Source organism: Rhipicephalus sanguineus, chromosome 4, assembly GCF_013339695.2.
Source record: "Rhipicephalus sanguineus isolate Rsan-2018 chromosome 4, BIME_Rsan_1.4, whole genome shotgun sequence".
In the NCBI taxonomy this organism is placed as follows: domain Eukaryota; kingdom Metazoa; phylum Arthropoda; class Arachnida; order Ixodida; family Ixodidae; genus Rhipicephalus; species Rhipicephalus sanguineus.
In genome coordinates this window covers 14,367,842-14,387,784 of record NC_051179.1, presented here as the reverse complement: position 1 = coordinate 14,387,784, position 19,943 = coordinate 14,367,842, and the positions used below count along the sequence as shown (strand labels likewise).

Here is a 19,943-nt window from a genome sequence, read left to right as displayed (position 1 = left end):
CGATACACTGCTGTAATGCTAACCGCGTTGTCGTCAACAGTAGTCGTGAAATGGACTACCCCGGAATATTTTAATTTTTAACACCATGCGTTCCGGCCTTCTTACACGCTCTTTTTCGTTCGCCGCATACTTTCTTCAACGCTAAAGTGTGCCTTGGAACAGAATGTCATAAAAAGTTAATTCATTGGTTATATTTCTCTGTCAGGCCCACGGTGGTCAGGCCCTTACCGAGAAGTTGAAGGCAAAGCACGGCATGCTGGCCGGTTTTACCGGCTGTCCAAGTAAGTGCAACTGCCCAAATGCGGTTATTTTCCAAAACGCGGCCACACAGTCAGTATTGGCGTAGATAACTGTCGCCTAACTAGGCAGCCTTCACGAATATATGGTACACTTGCCATCGGGCTTTGGAGATACGTGCAAATAACATGTGAAACCTATTAACTGCTGCGACCTTGTTACGTGTGAACTGTGTTTAGTTGCTTAATGTTGCGATAAGGAGGCTTGAATTTGTAACTGCGTTATATTTCGTGTCAGAAGGAACAGAAGAGAATGTTTATTTTAGTACAAACGGCGTGGTGGCACGCGACAAACTCCTACTGCTCCCACTGCTCCTACCACGCCGCGTTGAAAGCAGTACAGTGGCGCCATCTGCTCTCACCAGCAACAATATTGCATTCCGTGGTACAAAGGGAGGGCGATAGATGGCTGAAACGACGCGCACGGTTTAGAGTGCCTCGATGCGCGCGCCCCCGCTTAGAGTGGTGTCAGCTTTTGAAAGGGCAGGTGCCGCCTCCTCGGCCTTCGCGGCAGCGTGGCCGCCATTTTGAACCCCCCGCCCGGTTACTTGTGCGTGGCGCGTGTGCTGTTGTTAGGTCGGCGGTCGTTTCCCTCCAGTTTTATGCGCTCGCTACCGTCACCATGGCCGGGTGTTGCGTGCCGCAGTGGACCAATCATTCTAGGAACGCTGGGAGCTGTATCGTTTTAGAAGATACGAGGTTTCTTTGGACAGTAAAAATAAACGTGACAAGCGGCATCCGAAGAACACATTATGCACTTGCAGCGTAAGTTTCCGACCGGTATTTCGAATGCACATGCAAGGATAACTTCTGCCGCTGTTAACCTTGCGTAATAAATGGACACACTGATATCAGCTACATGCTTAAAATGCTTTGGTTCACGTGTGCATGAATCCTGCATTTTTTTTTTCGCAAACATTCTTTACTGCACTTGGTTGGTCCTGTATGTGCCTTTGATTTTTGCTTTCGCTATTTTCGTGATTTGAAATGTATCATGGAATATATTATGCGTGTCTGTCTACAGATCGGATCCTTCTTTTTTCTTAATATTATTTATTTCTGAGAACTAACGTCACAAAAAACCCGATATGATTATGAGAGGCACCGTATATGGTGGAAGGCTCCCGAAATTTTGACCATCTGTTGTTCTTGAACGTACACCTAAATCTAAGTACGCGGGCCTGTCATTTCACCTCCATCGAAATGGGGCCGCTTCGGCCGGGATTCGATCCCGCAACCTTCGGGTCACCAGTCAAGCACCATAACTAAAACCATGGCGGGTTTTAGTTATGGTGCTTGTTTTTTATATTCCTTTCCGTGTTTCAAGTACGCCTTCTATGCTGGTCTGATGCCCATGTATGTATGTGTGCAGCTATATGTTTTTTATCCTTCCCTGTTTCTGTGTTTCAAGGTTACATTTTCGTCCTGTCTTAAATAATTACACAGTTCCTGCTTTTTTTTAATCATTTACGATCACTGTGAAGCGACTAGGGGCAGTTTGTTTTATTGTGTAATTTGCGTTTTATTTGTGTAGTTGCTTCTGTTAGCGCAGCATTAATGCGAACAAATAAATGGCCTGTACACTGTACACGCCCCCCCCCCCACCAACACACACACATTCAGTATTTTATTTCTCTGAGCAAACATAATTTATTTATTTATTAGTAATGTAAGCCCTGAAGGCTCATACAGGAATGCGCATACAAACAGTTCTCGCGAAGCGTCTATACAAAGAAGAGGCATGAAAACAACAAGAAGACGGGGAAGCATTGTGTACAGTAGACACGCTATGTCAGTAAAAAAATACAAGAAACAAAGTCAAGTTGTACAATGAGTACGTCATGGAAAACCAGTTAATGAAATAAAAACTCACATGGTCCCTTATGCGTTCGCTTAAGACGGCTCGAAAGTGAAAGCCATCTTCTTCTCAGTTTTTGCGCACCTAGCGCGGTTTTGCATTGCCTCCAAGATCGGAGGCACCTCACCTGGTTTTGCACTGCCTCCGTGATCTGCCCACTTTTGACCAAGCTACGATGTCATGTGATAACGGCATCATATGACGTCACGCCAAAATTTGTGAAGTCATGATGACGTCATATGGTGACGTCATCACATAACGATGATTTTTTGCATCCCTCGTCCCCGACGTCGTGGTACGCTGACGCCGTAGACGCGGGACGCCGGCGGTCAAATTTCGCGTTTGATGAGGTATATAAGGCTTTCGTTTTAAAAAATACGTCCGCCACGTTGGTATAGTGGTGACGGAGCTCGGCTGCTGACCCGACAGTCACGGGTTCGATTCCGGCCGCGGCGGTCGCATTTAGGTGGAGGCGAAATGCTAGAGGCCCGTGCACTGTGCGATGTCAGTGCAGGTTAAAGAACACCAGATGGTCAAAATTCATAGAGCCCTCCACTACGGCGTGCCTCATAATCATATCATGGTCCTGGCAAGTAAAACCCCAGATAATAATATTAATAAAAGAGACAAATAAATGACGCCGTGCATCTGCCGCAGAAAGTTTAAACAGTATTGGAAACGCTCAGTAATAGGTGCATGCAATTGGGCATGCGAGAAAACCTGCAGATACAGAAAAAGAAACTGCAGATACAAAAAGAAGAAAACGTACTGATACTGCGCGCACGCAAAGTTTTACGGCATACTACTCAAGAACGTATTCATCGTTTTGATAAGGACTCAAGGTGCAACTCGAGTGCCGATACAGTAGCGGCTACAGATTGCGAGCAAGAAATGTCAGCAATAATAATGATAAAGAAGCTTTCATTTCATTTTAGCAGGATATTCGCACCATACTGCCCCTCGGCCGTTTATTCTGTGTACAATATGTATGATGCCATGTGTAATAAACGAGTAAATTGTTTGCAAACTTACCAAAATGAGCCACCCTAATCGCGCTTAGGTAGCTTCGCAACACTAAATTGTGTGTGTTCAGATACATATACTGCTGCTGCTGACATGTATACAAATACTTTAAACAATTACTTGTGTATTTGGAATGCAGAGCTTACGAGAAAATTAAGTAAGGCTTTAGACTTTGTCGTTTCCGTCGTAAGGAAGAGGATTCGTTTTCAACATAACAGAGTCTACGTCTACCTCTAGCGCATATAACACATGCACAGACCGTCAACTTACAAGCATTACATGCTTCCTTGATAAACATTTAGGCAACAACAGCAATAAAAGCTGCCGAAGCTTCAAAAACGAAAAGAAAAAGAGAAAGCTCACTAGCGTGCACTTAGTTCCGGACGTATTCGCGCACCGCAAGCGCTTTGTGTAGCGCGTTTCGCATGCTGCCGAGCTGCGGCGGGATTCGCAATGGCGGCCGTCGTAGCAGACGACGCGCCTGTCCTCACCCTCAGCGGAGCGCGCGGGCATCAAGGCACCCTAGCACGGTTTAAAGTTCCTAAAGATTATTTTTCAGGGGCTTTAGCGCGCGTTGCTATTCACTGTGAACGCTTTCACGTTTTCCAGCTTTCTCATTTAACACATGAGATAGCGACAAAGAGTGCGATAGAGAGAGATATATAGAAAGAGAGGGAGAGAATAGGACACGCAAGAACTGGCAGATGAGTACTTGAGGTGTACACGTGTAGAAATAATAATAATAATAATAATAATAATAATAATAATAATAATAATAATAATAATAATAATAATAATAATAATAATAATAATTTTTATTTGCACAACAATATGAACCTTCGACGCTCATGCGTCTGCTGCCGCGTCAGCGGATGAGCCTCCTTTTTTTAATGATAGTAAAAACAGAATCGAACTGAACTTTTCGCACGCCTATATATACGGGATATAGATGTTTTCCTTGTCTATCCCCCCTCCCCCTCCGCTTTCTCCCTCTGTGTGCGCGCTTGTCTTCATGTGCGTGCGTGAACATTTTCCGAAAGAACAAAAAAAAAAATCACAGCATATCCACGGAGTGAATGATGATGATTGGGCGAAGCTGCGGAGGTTCATCGGTAAACCGTGAATCTTCCGTGAATTCTGCCCAGTACATCATCACCGACGTGAGATCGGGCGCGTTTATACTAAAGGTTCGATGAGTTATGACGACTTGCAGCGCACTTTAATTTTACATGTACGCTGTGAATTTTCATTGTTTAGAAAACCATTGCTTAGAAAACATCTGGCGTCTTTCGTTAAGCAGCTGGCGTCTTTTCGTTTTGCTTTAGAAACATCTGGCGTTCTTTCGTTTTGCTTTTACAAAACATCTGGCGTCTTTTGTTGGTTTATTTCATCAATCAACGGCGTTTTGAACAAAATTTTTATTGTTTAATCACGCACAGGAGAAATCTCACCAGGCACTACCTTGGAGGTAAAGAATGGCTGCTAATGGGAATGAGAGACAGAAGAAGTCGGCTTTTAGCTAACGCTGCGAATTTTTTATTGTTCAACAACGCACAGGAAAAATCTCCCACCGGCACCACCTTGCAGGTCAAAGCGTAAGACTGGTTACATACTACGCTACGAGGGACGAACGGGTGCCGCTATAAGGAGCTTCGCCCCTAAAAACGTGATCAGATGGAAGCGAGGTAGAAGTGGTGAAAATTTCGCTGCATTGGCAGAAAAAGGCTGCTGTTGTATCTCCGCGACGCATTGCGGGTGTTCTCTGCGAGTGTTCGTCACTCTTGTAAGACAAGGCCGCGGGATCGAATCCCGGCCGCGGCGGCCGCATTTTCGATGGAGGCGAAAATGCTTGAGGCCCGTGTACTTACATTTAGGTGCACGTTAAGAACCCCAGGTGGTTGAAATTTCAGGAGCCCTTCACTACGGCGTCCCTCATAATCCTATCGCAGTTTTGGGACGTTAAAACCCAACAATTATTATTATTATTATTACATTTGTGAAACTGCTAAATTAAGGGGTCCAGAATATTTTATGCGCGTGATATATATGCCAATGGATGTTCGAGCGTCTTACCGCAAGTAAGAGTCTGCATCACGGGTTTTTATGTACTCCATGCCATTGGGTGATTTTACTATATCATATAATCGTAACCCGACGCACAGTGACTTACCTCTTCCTCCTCGAAGTCCATGCAGTCCCAATGGTGAGCCAGGCTTGCGGACTTCCGTTTCCAGTACTCAAGGAACGTCACGGCTGAGAGACAACACGCAGAATTAATACACCGCCAGCACGCATGATTGGGCGTTAAAGCATGCCACCCCCTTAGAGAAAGCTGTGCGAATTGTTACCAGCTAGGGATATCAGAAATAAGCAAGTGCTGATGCAATTGCGCCATATGATGCTTTTTGCAGACAGGCAACAACAAGTTATCAAGCAGGATTCTTTTACTAATGCGGCATCCGTTTATCATGCATGCCCAGACCGCTTTTCTTCTTGTTCCCTCTTTTTTTGCTTGTGCAGGGAATTTGAGTCGGAAGTTATTTGTGACATACTGCGCTTTTTTGTATTTTAAAGGGGCACACAACCCAGTGACGATCACTTTCGGTGACAGTGTCGCTTTGCGTAACGTAGCATCTCAAGTGTCCAATGCGCAAAAGCTAAGCGCATACGCGACTACTCGCCCGCCTTTCCTCAACTAACCAACCAGCCAGCGCGCCCTCAAGACGTAATCTGCAATATGGTATCGACTCGGAATAAAGTCCCACGCCATCAACATTGTAAGTTTTCCCACTGAGAAAATAAAAACAAGGGAAAGACACAATACATACACAGCTCATAACGCGTGCACCTATATGAGCTATGTGTATAAAAGAACCGACGTGCGGGAGACTGACCCCAGAAAGAGACGAAGATGGCGTAGAAGACAGTTCCTGGGTGATCGAACAGGTAGGTGATCTTGGTGAAGATGCAGTTGTCGCTTATGTACCAGTAGTCGCAGCCGTACTTTTCGTCACAGCGCGGGCACATGCGGTACTTTTTGTCGCTGCTGCATACCTCGTTCCTGCGGTTGTAACAAAGGTGGCGGCACGGTCGGATTGCAGTTTGTCTTTTCGACGCCAGCTGGATCACTAGAGTTAGCAGATGCGTATAGTAGAAGAAAGGTTTTTTAAAGAGAAACGCTTCTGAGAGCGAATTGTACCATATCGGTCTGCCCTACTGTCATTCAATCTAATTACATCTTAGCAGATGTTGTTTCTACGGAGTAATTAGGAAAAAAGCCAGAAGAGCCATATTTAATTATTATTATTATTATTTTTTGCAATTAGACAGGGAGCCTGCGGACTGGCGCTGGTGCACAGTTTAAAGAACAGTGCAACTATTAAAAAAAAGAGAAAACAAGAAATAATGAGTAAATAAGGAATAAACGGAGAGACCCAATTAAGTCAATGCAGCTTAATTATATTATTTATATATGACGTGTCTGTACCGCTAATAGTTCAGCCACACTGAACATTAGGCAGAACATTCAAGTCGTTTGCTTTGTTCATTCTGCTATTCGAGCAGATGCTCGTCTTACAAACGGAATCGGCATAGCTGCCTGTTCATTTGAGGAATGGAAATGAATCTTTTCAATAGCAACGCTAAGAAGAATACTTGATACGAAGGCAAGGAAGATGACTACAGCGCCTCATGTCATGATGAAGTGTAACCTCATAAGTGTCTATTTACTTGCTCTTTTTATACTATAATAGAAAGTGAGACCTTCGATAATTTGGTTAGACGCTTACGTGGGACCATCGTTGCTGATGGTGAAGATTCCGTAGAGAAACACGAGGAAACCTACGGCGGCGGCAGGCAGCAGCCAGCCAGTGTAGAACCCTGCGGACAGATAACGAACACGCGAACTGAATTAAAAGGAGAAGCATCGAAGAATATGCCGAACTGAACTCTTCGTGCACAGTCAAACCCGATAATATCGATCTCGGCTAAATCGAATTGTCCTTCATATCGAACTATTTTCGAACACTACAATGCTTTGGCGTCAATGCATAGGAAAAGTTACGTCTACATTGAACAAAAATAGCCGGAACACTTGATATATCGAACATCGGGCAGGGCGAAAACAGCCCAAGTTGGCTTTCCTTCACAAGAAGTTGCTTTTTTTTTACGGAAGGGGAATTTCTCGCATGCATTTGGGAGATTGAGCGGTGTGATTAGGAGGGTCGTATCGATACTGCATTTTCTCGCCTACAACCCCCTGCATGCAACCTCCACCGTCAACTATAAACTCACGAAAAAAATAAGAACTAAGAACAAAACACCCGTGTGTTGTCCTAAGCCGCCTTCCTTGCATCATTGTGAAACAGTTTCGTGAAGCACTAAAATTCGCATCGAAAATACGGAAAACTCTTTAAAAATTTTATATCGTATTACACGATATATCTAACTAATTCCCGTTTTTTAGCGAGTTCGATGTACGCGGATTCGACTGTACTAGCATACGCAACGACAAACTTTTTCATTTAAAGGACTTTGCCAGACAAGATTCGTTGCAGGGAAGCATACACGCATGAACTCGCACGTAACCATAATTCTGTCCTAGTTTCTCACAATAAAGTGCAAATGTGTTGCATGAAATTAGCTCCTTAGCGCGTAATATAAATATCATCTGCAACATCTGCCTGCAGTGTGCAGACAGAAATTGCAGCATATTAGCATTGCTTACGCATATAATTTCCGCACATGTGCACTATCAGTGAAGAGCTTCGCGAACTCCTACGCGGCTCTGCCTTCATTCCCGGCAGCCTGTTTTCGTTTTCTGTAATCAGCGACAGAAAGCTAGATGCTGTGCACGCATTGATGTTTCGTGATGCTTTTAGGAAAGTGTGGGAGGCGGTAAGTTCTCTCGTGTCTGTATGCCATCGAGTTGTATGTGATGGTACATGGTGTCTGTTGGCGCAAGGGCCATTAGATGGTCAAAGAGCGCCAGGACATGATGTGGGATGTGATCAGTGATGATGTCAAGTGGCGGTATAGGGGCCTAAAATTCGTCGAATTGTACAGTTTCTGGACGAGGACAAAGCGAATGAGCATTAAACACTCACCGAGCCAGGCAAAGTAGATGCCTATCTTTTCGCCAAAGTACTCGCGGATGTGGTCCAGCGGCTGGTACTTGTACCAACACGACCAGCGCGCCCAGTACTCGTACAGCACCTGACGCCGGTTCCACGTAGACGGCGGCGTGTTGCCTGGAGGCTTCCGGTAGTCCCCCTACATGTCCACAGTGACATTAGTAGGTTACGCAGCTTGTAGGTTCATTCACACCTGCGACATGCACCGGTCGCGCGATCATTCGTGACTGGCGACCAAAATGTGGCCCAAGACGACCGACGTTCCCATCTGCGTGCGACCTACACCCGCCGACACAAAGAATTCACGTGTGCTCGTATTGCCATTGCCCCGTAAAATAAGCTGACGTCCTGTTCTAGCACATCTGATTGGTTCAGAGGTTCGCGACTGCAGTCGCGTGACTGAGCCAAAGCAGTCGCTTCGCGACCAAAACGTCAATTTGCAACCATTTGGAACTAACTTGGTCTCGCGACCCGTATTCTAGTCGCAGATGTGATCGAGCCTTTATTCAGCGCAATGACGTGCATCGGTGGCGGCTTATGTAAAATTAGCGATTAACTTTTTTCTTAGAGAAGCAAGGACTGTTGATGCTGCTTTTTTTTTTATTTCGGACAGTTCTGACCAGAATTATTATATGCTTACTTACGCGCATTTTGTGAAAGAAATAAAAAACTTTCGTGTACGTCAGCGAAATCATTACAAGGCAGCCATAAAAGCGATCAACGGCAGCGCACGTGTCTTAATGCGTGTACAGCCCCTGTGCATCCGCAGCTCCTCACGCCGACGCCACTTGAAGCCCGAGTTGTGAGTGAACCAATTTACGGCCGATGCCGTCAGGCCATGCAGCTTAGCAGCGGCGCTCATATGCTTATGCGGGTCGAAACATTTATGGATGTATGCTTGTTACGCCCGTGACATCCGTTACGCTTAGCGTCTTAACGTGACAACTCCGCACCCCAAGCGGCCGTCCGTGGCTGCAGGCTTTATCAGCCTGCACGTACTGCACTTTCCAGGGGATTTTATTGGCGAGGGTGGCGATGCGGGCTCGTTGGTTGGTCATACTTGAATGAGGTGAGCGCATACGAGGACACGGACAGAAGGAAGAGACGTACACACGTACTGGCGCTATACTAACAACAATGTTTTATTTCATTCTCCTGCCGATTCATATACCAGTTTTGCGCACGACAGTCACGTGAACGTGTACGTCTCTTCCTTCTGTCCGTGTCCTCGTATGCGCTCAACTAATTCAAGATTTTATTGGGCCTTTCTGGACCTCGCTGGATGCAACAGAAATGAGACAGGAAAGAGCCGTTTAAAGTAATTTCCCCGAAACAACAGTGGCTCAATTTCACATGACAAATTGTCAGACATGACCGCTGATTGCGCAGTATAATAGTTACTTGTTAATATTTACCGCGAACGAAACATGTCAAGGCAGACGCAGTTTATATGGTAGCTGTCCTCAATTTTAGCTGGTGTTTGCTTTCTGCAATAAGGAGCATATGTCTCTCCAGTTTTCTAGAAATAAATTGTTCATATCCTTCATTTCCGTAGGAGTGGAATGGCTCTTTCTGATTTTGTCACACTCATTGTGTTTTCGTTCTGGCTTCTTCCCGGCTTCTCTATTTTCCTCGCTCTCCTATTTTCTATGATTGCTGAGGAGCATTTTTTTTTTTTTTGCAGAAATGGCACTGTACATAAAGTAAAAGGTAAAATGGGAAAGCTGCTGTTGTAGAATACTAGACCAACAACCACTACTCATGGGGCTGTGAGTTAGACAGTCATGAGACAATCAGCTGCATCTCTAGCTCCTTTATGTCTTCCTCGAGCGATGCAGGCACAAGAAACATGTGGGAATATTAGGGAACAGCGTGAAACGATTGGAAAAGCATAGACAACACGAGCTCTTGTTTTTTTGTTTTCTTTTTAACTTCTTGCCCTATCTTTTCGAGCAAGCATCTTCGTAGTGCGCCAACACATATGTCCAGTTTTCAACCCTTCAGCATAGAAACATACTTTTTTGACCTCTACCGAACAAACGAATTATCTAGAGAGAGAACGACACGAAGGAGAAAGTCAGGGAGGTTAACCAAGCTTTGGCTCGGTTACGTGGGGTGGGTGAAAGGGGAATAGATAGGATAAAGAAGAAAGAACAAGTGAAAGAAAAAGAAGAAAATTATTTATACAGTAACTGCAGTTCGTCGGATCCACTTGGCCGGAACTCGCCCTCATGCAAAGGTGTAACTCGAAAGAACACTGCATAATGCACACCTGTACACACGTGCGTCCGAAAACCTCCTGGCAGAGCGCAGAAAATATGCACAAAGTGAAGCAAACATGGGACAAAAGCTGGACACATCGCAGACATGATCGATGCACCAGCCAGAACACACGGAGAGAGCAAAACAGAAAATAAGGAGAATTACAGAAAGAATGCTAACGCGCAACATGACGTCACCGAGATGGAACCGAAAAAAAAAAGGCTTCACAACATGTGTGCCGTGGGCCTGTCTCGGCGCCGTATATACAGCTGCGTATGTAAAATCGCAGCCAACGCGTACCTCGTGCAAAGGGAATGCGGCTGCGTAGACTCCTTCCTCGATGAGTCGGTCGATGCCGATCTGCGCCTTGCGACGCGCACCGTAACGCGCCGTCTGCAGGATCTCGTAGGCGACGCACACCCGCTGCGTCACCGTGAAATACTCGTCCTGGTTGTCGCTGCCCAGAAACCTGCGCCGCCCCACACACGCACGAAATATAGAATTCGTTGCAATGCGAGCTTTGTGCTAGGCAGACATTGTTCGAGTCGGAGTTGTCTAAGAGTATGCATATGGGAACTTGGTATCGTTTCCTTCCCGAATCTTCAACGTGAAATACCGCAAACGGAATTTACGCGTATATCGTTATAGAAAACAGTTATACCTGTTCTGTTGCAGCACGCAGCATCACCCATATTTTCTCGATATGGTCATCGAACAGCCTGAAATGCTGCTGAACGTTATTGAGAAGTGTAGAAATCTGGGTGTGTTTGTATATATTTTTGCAGGTTTTCTTAGCGCTTTTTGTTCATGGTGATCTTGTTCCTGTTCCCCCCCCCCCTCCTTGTACTAGTTGCGCTATTCTGAAAAACAAAAACAAAATAACTACAAAATGAACTTCATCACCCATTTACGCACCTTTCCATATCCTAAAAAGCGCAGTAGCGGAACTTCCCCTCGCCATCACACGCAAGAGAGTCACGTGACCAGAGCATAAACGTCGCGTATGACGTCATTGGTTGAACGGCACGTCGCTGTCGACTCTGGTTCTAGCAGCAGAGATGCTATGGCAAAACAGTGAAAACGGCGTAGCGGCACGGCGTGGGTTACTGGCCCCCCAGTGACACGGGCCAGCCACTGACACAGGCGAACTAGCAGTACTTATGCAACACCACGCAGAACATTTCCCTTTCAAATTTTGTCGGTAGTATTAGGTCCTGCGTGACGTTTCTGCTCATGTGACGGGGACCCGAAGTTCTATTACTGCGCTTTTTAGGATATGAAAACGCAGCGCATTTACGTCTACAGGCACTTTGTTTCTTCGGTCTCGGATGTAAAAAGGGTGCCAGACGCAAAAATTGTGGAAGGCCAGTGTTTTTGATGTCCCTGAAAGTCAAGAAGCGAAGGGAGGGCTGCGCTATTAAGAGGAAAGATCTTCACACGAAGTGACAGCCCTGCGAGCATCAACGTACGTGACACAGGTGACAAGGAAAGGAGGCGAGGAAGAGAAGGAAAGAAGAAGCTTTACGGAGCAACTATGCCCGTGTAAAACACAAAAGCCACCTTCGTACTGACTTAAAAGCTGTTCATTCCAGAAAGGTGATGTGTGGCGCACCTGTCCAGCTTGGAGCACTTGAAGGTACAGGTGTAATAGTCGAGTGGCTTGTTGGGTACGTCTGCCTCCATTATGTTGGGAATGCGTAGCGCCGCCAGCACTCCCGCCGACCAGTTGACACTTGGATTTGGGTGAGCCTGCGTGCGAGAAAATTTATGTGCGCGAATACGAGAGTACGTCATGCCGTCGTGTACGTAGCTATCGATTCGCATCACACAGCACGTCATGAGCAGCTTGTAGGCTGTATACAGCCAAGGAAGCTGATTATTTCAAAGAAAATTAAAGAAAACGAGAATAATTTGTGACATGTTCAGGCAAACTTCCTGCGACCTTCACAAAAGCAGTGTTATGATGTTTACGCTGGCGTGTAGCCTCAATGAGGCTGTGACTATGGCAAAAGCACTTTTAAATTAATGATCCGATGCTTAATATTGAAGTCGTCGTGTTCCTCTAATGGTGCTTTTCTTGAGCATTGACGCGTGGACCATCTGTGGGGTCGCATGTTAGAACATAAGTACAATTTTCTGGGCATTAGTTGTATGTGATACTAGTGCAGTTATATTTAAATCCAAACAGTATTATATCGGCAACGAGGCATGTAGAAGTACTCACCACGGCTGTTCTACCGAGTAAATATTAATTCTCATACATTCTGCAGCTAGTACTATCTGCAGTTAACTATTCTTCATTGCTAGTCTGCTTTCCACCAATAAATGCACCTGAGCATACGATGGTGATGTGTGCAAGATCGAAAAAGCGGTACATGCCACTTTTATAAAACTATGTTAGAATTACTGCGTCATCATTTCTATTGCTGTGAATCGCCTCATTATTATCTTCTGAAATGTGTTATAATGTGAAATTATTATCTTCATATGTGTTTGTGTTTTTTATGTCCGACTGTTTGCGTGTTTATTTGTTGTGTTGCACGCTCGATTCATTCAAGAGCTGAGGAGTAGCCGACGCCTTATTTGTGCGCCAACATCTCCTTCACATCGTGTAAAAAAGATAAAGAAAGAAAATAAAATAAAAAAAGAGAGACAGAAAGCCTGGCCTCAAGCGTGTCCGTGTGGCTGAGTACGCTCTGTCTGCTCCTATATAGTTGGGAAGTCAAACGGAGTAAACCATTTTCTGTTACGCTGTGCCTGCGCGCACTAGTGCGCTCAGAGACAAGCCCTGCCGTTCCCACCTGAAGCGGGGCGCGCAGGCAGAGCTCCTCGGCGTAGCGGAGCAGCACGGGCCACGGTACCGAGAGCTTGATGAAGTGCGTCGACTTGTTCTCGCCCTCCACCAGCTCCTGCGCCCGTGAAACACCGTTTGCAATTCGAGCGCGCCACATTACGTGCATGTAACAAGGTGAAGCGTTATTCAAGTCCATCCGGTAGTCATTCAACGAGCGCATGATGTCTTTGCTAATATGTTTAACATTCTGGAGGGTGTGGTCTCATAAACTTCCATAAATCTTCGAACTTGACTACACAAAACGATCAGCAATGGCTAACATTTCAAGTCCAAGCTGCATGTACAGGGGGGGGGGGGGGGGGGGTGGTGGAAAGAAACGCGAACAGCGCGCGCTGTTTTCATCGCGATCTCACCTTGGTGGCAATAAAACGATGTTATTGTGGTCTTTGATTGTATTCTGGATGTGGCTAGTGGCTTTTTATTACCATCCAGGCTACAACCGCTTGAAAAGAAATGCGAAAGAGCAGAGAACGCAGACGCCGCACTGTTCGCGTTTCTTTCCATCGCTCCTGTACATACGCATATAGTCGGCCACAAGAGTTTACAAACTTACGAAATTGTGAGAGAGCTCTGTTGCTCAGATGCCTGCGTACGTGGCGTCGAGTTCAAAGTTTCATTGTCAAATGTGCAATAAGCCTTCTGACGCGCACATCGAGCCTTTAGATTGCGGCTGCTCATGCGCCATGCCTTAAAGGAGTACTGACGCGAATTCTAAATATTTTGGAATTGTTGTGCTAAATAAAAACACTGGAGTCGAGAACCCTAAAAACAGTATTGTGTTGCCTGGGAATGTATCGAATACATTTTTAATACTGCTACCTTAAAAAAAACGCTTTCGGTTTCTTTATCGAGGGTGCGGCTTCTCAGTGACGTGTCATCGCAGTGTGACGTCACGGGGAGACAGCTACTCGCGACGTACTAGCGGCAGTTCTGTCATCTGCTCGTGGTGCACGTAAACAATGATTAGCGAATTGTCTTCCAGCGACCCCGACAGTGATTTCTGCGATTTACGCTGCATGCAGGACGCAGAATTCGCAAACTCAGTGGAACTGTGTTGACTCGTCGGATAATGTCCATTGCGGTGGGGCTGGCTAGCAGATGCTATGCGACGAAAACTTTAAAATCAAATTAAATATTTTATTCGTGTTGTCTGACTCCGGCGTGTGGAGAGCGTTAACACTGCATACAAAGGAAACCTAAAATGCCCCTTTTGCGATGGGACGCGTTTCCCGTACATTTTCGACGCTGAATGTAACGTTACGGCGTTGGCAAAAATATAAGACTGTCAGCGCGCCGTGGTGGCATCTATTCCACGTTACTAACGCGATTAAAAGTAGCATGCACCTTGTTTCTCTGAGATTGCTCTCAAAATGGTCTATGGGGCAGAGACGTATGTGAAAAGAGTGGCCGCATTTTTTTTACGCCTCACCATCTACATAACATGTGTAAGCTTGTCATGTAGATGAGGCGTAGAGGGATTAGTCTGAAAGCTTCTCAAACTAATCTTCGCAGCAGTGAGTAGACAGAACGCGATACACTATATCTGTGCAGCAGCACCAGGGCCCACCTCCTCCATGTCGAGTCCGGCCTGGCGCAAGTTGGCCATGAAGGTAGACCGCCACTCATCGTGTTTGCCCAGTCGTGCTCCTTCGCTGTCCTCGTACACCAGCACGTAGTCTGCATCCGGTGGAAAGTTGACGTCATCATGTGCGCGCAAGCGTTTGTACGGTCGAATGTACGCACTGAAGGTTCCCACGGAATACTAGTTCATATGGTTCAAACAAAGTACTTCTCGTCCAGGGGCGTAGCCAAGGGGGGGGGGGGGGGGTTGGAGGGTTCAAGCCCCCCCCCCCCCGAAATTTTTCAATTTTGCATGTGTATATATACACGCACACATACAAACGCACACACGAACACACATAATGTATGGTTGAAACCCCCCTCGAAAAAAATTTCTGGCTACGCCCCTATTCTCGTCTGACAAATAATGTAGCTTAATTGCAGTATAAATCGTACCTACAAGAGAAAAAGGAAGAAAAAGCAACCCATTCTGACCAAAGACAGGCGGAAACAATATTAGATGGTCAATTACTTGGTCAACTGCTTTCTCCAAGGCGCGCAAAAAATATAACGAATAAATACGGAGGGTGAATGTAGAGGTTTGTTGATCGCCATGGTGTAGCGCGAAGACACAAATACAAAGACACGGAGACGTAGAACACAGGCGCCCGTGTTGTATGTCTCCCTGTCTTTGTATTTGTGTCTTTATGACGATCAGAAAACACTAACCAGCCCAACAGCAAGTCCACCTCCAGTAGAGGCCTGTGCTGGCTTGAAAAGTGACAACCCTATAGGTTGTGACTGAATAATAGGTATCAACAATTTATTTATTTATGTATTTACTTACTTATTTACTCACTTTATTACCTACAGCGCCAATAGGCATTACAGCGGGGGAGGGTATACAAACAAAAATGACGAAGAAAGAAGATACATTGTCAGCCAAACAACTAATCAAACAAAGTCGCCACTTAATCACAATCAGCAACACAAGTACATATAACAATGGGGAAAAAAAATTAAAACGCGGCCATTCTAACATAGAAAAGAAAAAATCATTAGACATAATAGAGGCAACGTTCGAAAGCAATTGGTTCCATTCTCGGATTGTTTTGGGAAAAAAGGTACATTGAAATACATCAGTCGTGGATGAGATTTCTCGTATCTCGAACCTATGATCTACGTGGTCTGAGACATAGTGCTGTGCAAGTAAATACTTTGTCTTATCAATTCCGACATGGTAATGATATATCATATGTCTATAGACATCATGAAAGAACTTCAATCGCAATTTGCGTCAACGGTCGCCTAAGTAATCCCAATCTAATCTTTTTTCGCAAACTCGCCGCCTCGATATCTCTACTGTAAATCCCTGATACAAACCAAGCAGCTAAATTCTGGACCCTTTCCAATGTATCAATGTCTCACTTAGCTGCAGGGTCCCAAACTGCGCAGGCATATTGAAAAATGGGTCTGACATTAGTCTTGTACAATAATTATTTTGTAGGCATAAACGTTTTCGCACTTCCGTCGCACAAAACCCAGCACTTTCCCAGCCTTTGCTGCAACATAGTCAGCCTGTCTCCGCCACCTTAGCTTAGACGTAAAATAAATACTTAGATATCTGTGTTCCGATACTCGTTTTAAATTTGTAGTATTCATATAAGTGCTAATATGAGGATTCTTCTTCCTGGTAAATGTAATGTAAACTGTTTTATTTAAATTTAAGCTCATATGCCATTTTACACACCATTCGCTAATTCTGTCTAGGTCTTGTTGGAGGGAAACTACATCGTACATGCCTTTTATTTCCCTGTATAACACGCCATAATTGGCTAATAAACGCATTTGGGATTGGATACCATCAGTTATATCATTTATCTATAAGAGAAATAAAAGTGGACCCAACAGACATCCTTGAGGTACACCGAATGTGACGTTTGCGATTCGAGATTGAGCTCCGTTAACAATGACAATCTGCTTTCGTGATATGAGATACGATCCTATCCAAGAAATATCGTACCTGCAGACGTATATTATAAGCTGCGAGTTTTTCGACTAATGAAGCACCGGGTACAGTGTCAAATGCCTTCTGAAAATCCAAGAATGCGCAGTCTACAGAGAGTCGATTATTTAGAGCTTTTGGTATGCGGTGTGTAAATTCTGTTAGTTGTGTAAAACAGGAAAGGTCTTTACGAAACCCGTGCTGAGCTGGGTTAAACAAACAATGTTCATTAATACGTGCTACAACAGTAGTACACAAGATATCCTCTAAAACCTTACAGAAAACACACGTCTATGACACCGGTGAATAATTTGCTACATCACTTCGGGCGCCTGACTTGTAGATCGGCACATTGGCCCCAACTTTCCTCTCATCCACAGGAAGGGACTCTTCCAGAGACTTATCATAAATTACATTTAAATGTGGCGCAACTGATGTCGCACAGAGTTGTAAAAGTCGGTTTGGAAGAGCATCAGGACCACAAGCCTTTGACGCATTTAACCCTTGCAACAACACTTCAATGCCACGTGTGGAAAGGTTGATGCTATTCACCTCGCCTATTGGGCTTCGGGTGACTTGGCTGTTCCCATCGTTTCTTATCGCTGGGGTGAAGGCAGGGCAGAAATACCGATTAAAACGTTCGGCCTTAGCAATGTCATCTTGTGCAGTGACACTGCCTATCACCAACGATGGAAGACCTACCTTATCCTTACCATTTCGTGCGACATTCTTCCAAAATTCTTTGGGAATTTGCTGTAATCTAGAGTGCACAGAACCATGATAAGAATCCTTTGCAACAAGAACAGCGACCTTCACCTCGCACGTAATGTCCTGCAATTTTCTTTTATTCTCATCTGTGGGTACCTCTAGAAAAATCCGATAGCATCTCGACCTATTCCGTGTTAGTCTGTACAACGATTTTGTGAACCGGGGTTTGCTTTTAGCACGCCTTGGGGTTAACATCAAGAATGGAACGAGCAATTCCACCAATCTACTTTATTTCGCATGAAAACAAAAATGATTATCATCGTCATAGGCTTTGTTCAGGTTTTATGGTGTTAGAGGCCCTCCATCCTCATTCGTCTTATAGCTCGTATTAACGCCACTAACATTGGCCCAAGCCACCCGCCACAGAATTATCAAGTAAAATGTAGCTGAAGAATAGTATAGTATACAGCAACTTGCAAAGAAGAAAACATAATAGGCAGCGCTGAATTAAACTGGCGAGCTCGCAGTCGGTGCAGACTCTTGAGAAGCACTGACGGTATTCAGGAATCCCAGCATGCGCGTTAGTATATAGCACTCACCGATCCTTCGCTTTCCGTCTCGGAAGAACAGGGGCGCCTGGTTCTGCACGGGCCCCATCACGAGACCATGGTCGCTGGTCTGCGACTCCAGTTCGTCGTCGGCGGCGTTCTGCGCACGAGGTCGGCCTCCACTGAGCCTCTGCTCAAAGACGCCAAGCTGAAACGCCACTGCAGCCAGCGCGGGAGGCCGCGCGTAAGCCACCGCACGCCTTCCCAATGTGTGCACCCTGTTTACCTCCACCGCACAAAGGCCCCCCTAGAGTACGTTATCCAGTCGTACAAAATACTCTTTGTATGGAACTTCACACGTGTACAGCCTATACCGCTAGAAAATCGCTGGTTACAGTATGGCCCTCTGTATGATCTCCTGTGGTATGTGCCTCGGCCACTGAAACATATTCAAAAGCGATGGCTGGAGGCAGCGCCTGAGAAAAAGAATTTCATTTCTCTAATGAGGAACAGTCCTCTGCCATTTCTCTTAGTGTACCACCCCATTGTGCACATAAACGATGCTCTCATGTTTGTAGCGCATAGACCTTCATAATTGCCGAAAGAAACTGAGCAGACATATTTGCTAAAGCTCCGGCTTCGTACCGCCCAAGTTTGCTAAGAGGCTAATATTCAGCAGTCAATACGTTGAAATTACGTGGTGGCTACCTTATCTTCTCCGATTCGTGCTTATAGTATGTAATATAATTTAATTTGGTTTTATTAATTTATAGCGCACCATATACAACAAGAACTATTACGAACGTACACGTTTTACAGAATAAAAAGTTTTTCTAAAAGCTATTTGTGCGGTACAGCTGTCCACAACAAGCAGCAGCGTTCTTGCAACCCGCGAAACAACCTTTAAAACAGCGTGTGTGCGACTGAATTTTCGCCCCGCGGTTGCACTGAAATGTCGTTGCTGCGTTTGGAGCCAAATACAGAGCTCTGTGGAAAACGATGGTGCTCAAAACCACGTCGTGGTCATTAAAACACGAGCAGTGGGCATTTTTTTATATCACTCTTAGGACGAGAGCTATGATGGCGTGTCTCGCTTATCATTCATAAACAAAGCTCGCCGTAGCATCACAGGCTATCTAGAAATAAAGCTTGCTGCAAGCAGAGCCAAATGCTGCGTTCTGCGTCGACGAGAAGTAATTTCAACAAATCGTTTTTTTAAGGAGCTTAAATGTGAATTAGTTTTTTCGACATTATACCTCGTATTTGAAGACTGGAACATCGTTTTCGTTGATGCCTTCTCAGCTCGCAGTCCGCTTGATAGTTATTTTTCTTTTATACAGAGTCGATTACTCCTGCCGTTTAGTTTAGGTATTGGCATGAGTCATCGCTCCAAGTGCATAGCTGATTGCATAAAGTTTATAGTTGTTTCGTGTCCTTATTGCTTCCTTCATAGTATGCCTCATCGCTGCCACGTGCTGCTGTGTTCGCTTCATCTCCACACAGTGCTTTCACGATATCTGTATCGCAATTGTAATACACAACGTATACTCAGCGACGGCTGCCGACGAAAGACTGCACAGATGCGGAGTGCGTTGCCATGTCAGTAAGAAGCCTGCGCGAACATATTCTATACCGTATACTTCTCTACCAAACTTTAGGAACCTGGAGGTTGTTGAATGAACGGAGGCATTTCACCA

At 45.2% G+C, this 19,943-nt stretch overlaps 1 protein-coding gene across 5 annotated transcripts in view; it reads right to left on the bottom strand.

Moving 5' to 3' along the window:
- LOC119389442 (anoctamin-7) overlaps positions 1-19,943 on the bottom strand; it is an 85,807-nt gene that overhangs the window by 25,541 nt on the left and 40,323 nt on the right. For 3 of the 5 annotated variants that reach the window (XM_037656696.2, XM_037656697.2, XM_037656700.2), the window contains exons 2-10: positions 18,298-18,406; positions 14,993-15,102; positions 13,373-13,480; positions 12,184-12,320; positions 10,872-11,040; positions 8,283-8,448; positions 6,966-7,056; positions 6,072-6,238; positions 5,348-5,430 (exon numbers count right to left, since the gene is read on the bottom strand). In XM_037656696.2, the coding sequence (XP_037512624.2) occupies positions 5,348-5,430; positions 6,072-6,238; positions 6,966-7,056; positions 8,283-8,448; positions 10,872-11,040; positions 12,184-12,320; positions 13,373-13,480; positions 14,993-15,102; positions 18,298-18,406 (1,140 nt within the window). Of the gene's footprint in view, positions 1-5,347; positions 5,431-6,071; positions 6,239-6,965; positions 7,057-8,282; positions 8,449-10,871; positions 11,041-12,183; positions 12,321-13,372; positions 13,481-14,992; positions 15,103-18,297; positions 18,466-19,943 lie in introns of all 5 variants that reach the window. The other 2 variants (XM_037656699.2, XM_037656698.2) reach the window with 1 other exon arrangement.